Below are 6648 nucleotides of genomic sequence, written 5' to 3' on the forward strand. Positions count from 1 at the left end.
GTGCTGTTGGTTCCATCACAGCAGAATAAAGCAGTGGTCCATGTTGCATGGGGTTAGTGGAGGAAAGTTTATTTGAGGAAACTTAAGTGAAGTCTCAAGATGTGAAGGTCTTCAGTTAGAAGCAGCAAGGAACATCAGAAATGGAATCTGATTCTTCTCTGGGAGGAGAAGAGATTTATAGGGAAGGTTTGTATGATGTGATTCAGTTCATGAAGAGACTTGAATAGTTGAGTTTTGAGCAGATGGGGTGACAGTATCAGTTGTGGAGGATTTTTGTAGAGGTTATTTACCTGTAGGATATTGAAGTGGAATAAATGTTAGTTTGGTAGTAGAAGTAATTAAAGTATATGAGATGATAAAAGATTTTAGCTTTGCAACCTAAGACACAAAGCAAATCTTTTTATAAATGCAATGAAGTTAAAATATAATATAAAGTAAAATATGTATCTAGAACATATCTATCTATCTAAAAGTAGTATCTGTTCTTAAGTAGGGGGCCTCTGACATCTGACAGAATATCTCTGAAATATTTCCTTGGATTTTTCTCAAAGTCTTTTTTATATCTTTCATTTTCCATTTCAGAACTGCTCTCATGCTGGGTTGTGAGTATGGTTGCAGAGATGCAGTAGAAGTCTTAATTAAAAATGGTGCTGATGTAAACTTGCTGGATGCCCTCGGCCATGATAGTGCTTACTATGCAAGAATTGGTGACAACTTGGACATTCTAACCTTGTTGAAGACTGCTTCGGAAAATACCAACAAAGGTATCAGCAGTTTTCTGTAACTAGAAAAGTCCACGCTGATAAAGAAAAGTTTTTTAAATACTTAGTTAGTAGAACTACAGTTTGTGAGAAGCAAAACATTCCTCACTGTTAAACAGTCTTGGTTCATCTCCCTCTATTCCACGAATTTCCTTATTACATTATAGTCATTTGTTTTGAGGCAGTGTGTTGCATGTATTATCTAGTTTTATCAGGTGAACGCTAATATACTGTGGAATCATTTAAGAACTGAAGAGGAAGAGTCAATTCGAGTGTTTTACTAATTGTTTTTTATGAAGAGGGGTGGAGGTTCTAATTTTGATACTTACAAAGTTTTAAAGAAAGAATTGTTTAAACACGAAATATTCAACTGATACTTAGCAAATGCCTATTCCAAGTATTTTTCTGTGGTAAATAAAGAAAAATTGTAAAATACAGAAAAGCACAACGAATAAAGTTAGTCACTCATCCTACTGCTGAGGAGCCTCTGTTAACATTTTGAGGAATATCCTTCCAGTCTTTTCCCTATGCATAAAATTGAGGTCTCCTATAATACTGAGTTGTAGCTTACTTTTTTATGTGATATATTTTGAAGGCTTTTCCCTCATAAATAAATGTTTTTTCTATAGTGTGATTTTTATTGATGTATAAAATTCCATTTATTTGAATTTCATTTAATGAAGCAGTTTTCTAGAGGTGGTGTTTAAGTTATTTATAGTTTTTCACTAATATTAAAATGTTGTAATTGTACTTATGCATAAATATTTTAGTATATTTTTGTTACCTCTTATGATCAGTTCCTAGAAATTGAATCACTGGTTTTCAGGGCATGCACATTTCTTTAAGACTTTGGTGTATATTGATAAATTGCCTTACAATTTAGGAGTGTTTTAAATTTCTTATTTTTTTTTTACCTGCCTCTCCTCCCTAACATTGAATATTATCTACCTGAATATTGTTATAAAAAATTTGCTAATTTGGTAGGCAAAAATGATATTTTCCTTTTGTTTTAAGTATAAGTTTCAGAAATAAAATTAAAAAGTAGTAAGCTTTAGAGGAAACGTTAAAATTTATTTATTTGATATTTACTCAATTGTATAGTTAGGGAATGCATACCTACCCAAATTAACCTGCTGTTTCTGTGTTTCTCTTTTTCTCTCTTTAAATCTTTAGGGAGAGAACTTTGGAAGAAAGGACCATCTTTGCAACAGGTAGATCTTAACTTTAGTTTTTAAAAGTTATATGTATTATGCCATCTAAGTAAAGTACTTGGTAAAACTAGTTAATGATGATGTATAACTGTTCTGAGTTTAAATGTATTCCGTCTCTCTTCTCAATTAATCATTCCTATATAGAACCTAGGTATTAAGATCGTGAGGTCCTATCAAGATACTGTCACTCAGTTTGAGACAATGGACGTTAATTACAATGAATGTATCTAATGGGAAATAAATAGCCTCCTATTTAGGGCCTTCAACATCTAACTCTTTCAAGTATTAGATGTTATACCTTGTTAAGTGATGAATTTTAGCCTGGCAGATCGTAGATAGTTTCCCTTATTCTCCCTTAATAACAGAGCCAAATCTTTACTGTTAATGGGCACATTGTTCCAACGCAGTAAGAAATGAAGAAAACGGAGTTCAAAACTGATTATATATTGTGATTTCCGTACCACTGTTAACCTTTTTATTTCTTTTCATTCTTTTTCTCTGTGTATATTTAATTGAGGACTTTACAAAATAGCATAATACATGAAATAATTAATACTTTGTACTAATTTTTATTATCAAATCACTATTTAACCCTGGTTTTGTATTCTAGTTTGTCTTATGTTTTCCCCTAATCTCTTCACATGGAAGTAAGTGGTTGGTTTACAGCACTCTGGCTCAAAAGCTAGTGTAGGCAGCTTTCCTCTCCTGCTGGCTGTTCCCTTCCAGACTTTCAGCTTTTCTCTATTGAGAGGAACCTGAGCGTTTCCAAACCGTGAAGAGAAAGTAATCAGGTACCTTCTGAGCAATTCTGATCATCATTCTGCATCGTTTCTCTGCCTCTCACCTGAATCTGAAAGCTATATTAAAGCTTGTTTTCCTTTTCAGTCCATCTGAATTTAGTAATATGTTCATGCATGGTCATGTCTGTTGACACTTTTCCATCTGGAACAACTGTTCCAACCTTCTCCCCTGTTTCTCATATAACCTTAGTGGGAGTAGAGTGACATGAAATGTATACTTTTATGTCTGTACCAGCTATCTGACATAGAATCAGAGAAAAATGATTTCTGAAATATACAGATATTTAAAGTAAAGAATTATTGAATATTAATATAGGAAGGATACTCTGTTCAGTGCTCTACCAGTTATCTAAGTGAATACAAGGAGCTAATATTCTATTAGGGACAGAAAGACTACTGGCTCCTAATTACTGTGTTTCCATTATTTATTGAATATACTTAGTAAATATCTGCTGTAAATAGAATTTGTTCTTATACTAAGGGGCATGTAATCCCTGTTATCAAGAAGCCTTGTGTAGTTGTAAATGTAAGACTTATTTAGTTGTTAGTTCCACAAATATGTGTTAAACACTTACAATATGCCAATTACTGTCCTAAGTGCTGCGGATACTGTAGTATACAAAGTCCCTGCCCTCATGGAGCTCCTAGTGTGGGGAATGAACAATAAGCAAATGAGTATTTAATATCATGGCAGTTGCTATGAAGAAAAACAAAATAGGATTAAGGGGTGAAGAGAGGGTGGGGGCTCTGTGGGAGAAGCCTCACAGGCTGAGGGAAGGGCAGGTACCAAGCCCTTGCTGAGGGAGCACATTTAACATGTCCATGGGGCAGCAGAAGGCCACAGGGACAGGAGTGGTGTGCACATGGTGCAGGCAGTAGGAGAAGAGACTGCAAAAGTAACCGGGTGTCAGATTTAGAAGAACCTTGTGTGGTAAGGTCTTTGGATATATTTCCACTGGTAACTAACAGACAGCAGAAGGCAAGATATGAGCACCCAATCAGTGGTTCACGGGATCATATCACTGCCACAAGGAGTCAGAGGTGCAAGAGAGGTTCTTTTAGTGTGCTAACAAGGCTTTGTCAAGAAGATGGATCTTAAGGGACAGGGTTGACTTAGTATGTCTGAGGTAGGGTAGGGGGGAGAGTGAAGGCAGTGAGTGAGGATTCTGAAGGGAAGGCTGGAAAGGAAAGTGGTATGTGAGAAGACTTCAGATTCCACTCTAAGAACAGTCCTTTAGAGAAGGAATGAGGCTAGAAATGTAGTTGGGCCAAATCGTGGATGTAGAATATCTTTTTAATGAGAACTGTCCCTCTTATTCTAGATCCAAACTCATGATAGTTTAAAAACTTGGTTAAGCAAAACTCAAGTAATACAAAACATGAAAAAATTATCTGGGAGAATTAACGTAGTAGCTTGTTTTAAACTCTAAGAAAGGAAGAAAGAAATAGCTTTCTAAATTAGTTACTGTACAGATTTAAGATCAATTTGGGTGAAAAAAGGTTATTTTTTCTCTTGTTTAATAATCGTGTTGTGTTTTTGTTAAAGCAAATCTCTAAGCTGGAATAAAGTTTCAAATCAGTAAGTGTGAAAAACAGAACGTATACCCAACCAAATTATTTAGAGGTCTTTTACATGGCTCTGATCAGAGGATTGTTAGTTTCGTCCTTACCAAGCCTCTTGGTATTTTATTTCAGCAGTGCTCAGAGAAGTAAATAGTTTTTAAACTAAATTCTTCTCTTGGGAATGGTTTTGTCAGGTACAAATTCTCCTTTTTAAAAATTTGTGACTTTAGTTAAAATAAATCTTTTGTAAGTATTTTAAGTTCTGTCATTTAGTATTTTAAAATTGTATTTGATGTATTTAGAACCTATATCCTTAAAGATGCTTTCCACTTGGGGATTCTAAGTGGAAATACTGCCACCTTGTGTTTGTGCAGCAAAATTTAATATTGGATAAACTGAAAATCACTGGGCATATGGCCTATTGAGGAAAATATACTTTTCTATATTCTCATACTTGCTAACCTGTGTTTTCTTATGTTTTACCAAAGCGAAATTTGACACACATGCAAGATGAAGTAAACATGAAGTTGAATCAGAGGGAGCATCAAAACATTCAGGTAAAAAGAAAAAAAAACATATTTGGTGTCTTCCTTTAAAAAGAATTCCAGTGTTATTTGTAGTGGGATAGGGGGAGAGGAGGGGAAGTAAGAGAGTGGGGGAAAGGAAGGGACTCTCATTAAAACGATTTGTGCTTCTGTTTTCTTGCCCAGTCCCTTCTAAAGAATCTACTTCTGTTGCAAATGTTTGGGTCAGTATTGTGTAATTAAATTATATTACATTAGAAGTATGGTATGGGAAGTATTTTTTGATGTATATTAGAAAAAGCAAATAATTCAGCAACTTTACACAACTCTTTGATTTAAATGAGTCTGTTATATAAACCATACATACATTTATGTTCATTTTGCAAAATTATAGCGATAAAAGTGATGGTCTTTAATGTAAACAAAATGAAATCTGAACTTTTTCTTAAACTATTTTGATTTTATTTTGCTTAAGAAAAATAATTTTGTTAAACTAATCAATCACATGGTGCTTTTTACAAAACTTTTACGTTGGTCAAAGTTTTCAAAAAATAATTATTATGTGGATCATGTTAGAGGAAGAACCCATAATTAAATAGTTTATTTTATGAGTGAAGCACCTTTAAATTATAAATTGAATAGCTGTTTTTAATATAATAAAAACAAAAGCGTTTTATTCGGGTTTTCTTAGTTTACTATGTAGTGTTAAGAAAGTGAGTTATATCCTCAAATTGAAGCCTTTAATGGTTTATCGGAACACTGAAATGATGATTAGTTTAACAAAAGCATTAGAATATTCTCATAAACTTGGGAGGTCTTAAGCAAAAGTTAAAACATCATATTCTTCTGCTATTTTCTGTTTCTAGGTGATGCTTTTTTATTTATTGGAATCATCATTTGCCTTCTGGTAGTATATACTTGTATTTATTAGATATGATAGAACAATAATTTTCTGTGTTATTTCTGATCTGTAGATTTTAAATTGAGTATCATTGAAATTATTGTATCCTTGTACTTAAAGTGTTTTATATATGTATGCATCTGTATATGGTAGTGAACTACTTTAAAAAATTTATTCTATAAGAATTGCTCTTTTAAGATTGGTCTGACAGCTGTTATCTTTATTATTTAAGGATCTGGAGATTGAAAATGAAGATTTGAAAGAGAGGTTAAGAAAAATTCAGCAAGAACAAAGAATACTATTGGATAAAGTCAATGGTTTACAGTTACAGCTGAATGAGGTAAATAATCTGCAGTATAAAAAAAATCCAACACTGTTTTCCCACTGGGAGTCATCATCAATAACAAATGGTTAATGATTATGCTGAAGGAGGTAAAATTAGATCATTGCCCTTGAGAAGAGTTATATTTTAGTGGGGACCAGACCCTTTATGTGAAACTTTTAATGTTAAATATAAAGTAGCATAAGCCAACTAACAGGTAGGGACAGTGCAAGGGACATTCAGGGAAGTGAGATGAGATCACTGTGGGCCACTGTCTCTGAGGGGGCACTTCCTGCAGGAGATTGTACTTCTGTGGAATTTCGAGGGAAGCAAGAGGGTATCAGAGAACATTCCAGAGAATATTGTTATGAGCCAAATGACAGAAGCAATAATCTATACTGTATTCTCTGTTGTGTAAAAAATTAAATGCAAGAAATATCTATGAATTCTTGCTTTTAGAGGCAAGTAGAATATACATAAAATCCAGTATAATCAGATCACTCTTTAAATACATAATACACGCATGACTTGTCACAGGTGAAATCTTGTGTGATATATACATTTCA

The 6648-nt window shown here is 33.6% G+C and overlaps 1 protein-coding gene across 1 annotated transcript in view; it reads left to right on the forward strand.

The window, feature by feature from the left end:
- UACA (uveal autoantigen with coiled-coil domains and ankyrin repeats) overlaps nt 1–6648 on the forward strand; it is a 54637-nt gene that overhangs the window by 27782 nt on the left and 20207 nt on the right. Inside the window, exons 7-10 of the mRNA XM_012640558.1 lie at nt 583–764; nt 1935–1972; nt 4824–4892; nt 5993–6100. Of these exons, the coding sequence (XP_012496012.1) occupies nt 583–764; nt 1935–1972; nt 4824–4892; nt 5993–6100 (397 nt within the window). The remainder of the gene's footprint in view (nt 1–582; nt 765–1934; nt 1973–4823; nt 4893–5992; nt 6101–6648) is intronic.

Source organism: Propithecus coquereli, unplaced genomic scaffold (genome assembly GCF_000956105.1).
Source record: "Propithecus coquereli isolate 6110/MARCELLA unplaced genomic scaffold, Pcoq_1.0 Scaffold155, whole genome shotgun sequence".
NCBI classification, from domain to species: domain Eukaryota; kingdom Metazoa; phylum Chordata; class Mammalia; order Primates; family Indriidae; genus Propithecus; species Propithecus coquereli.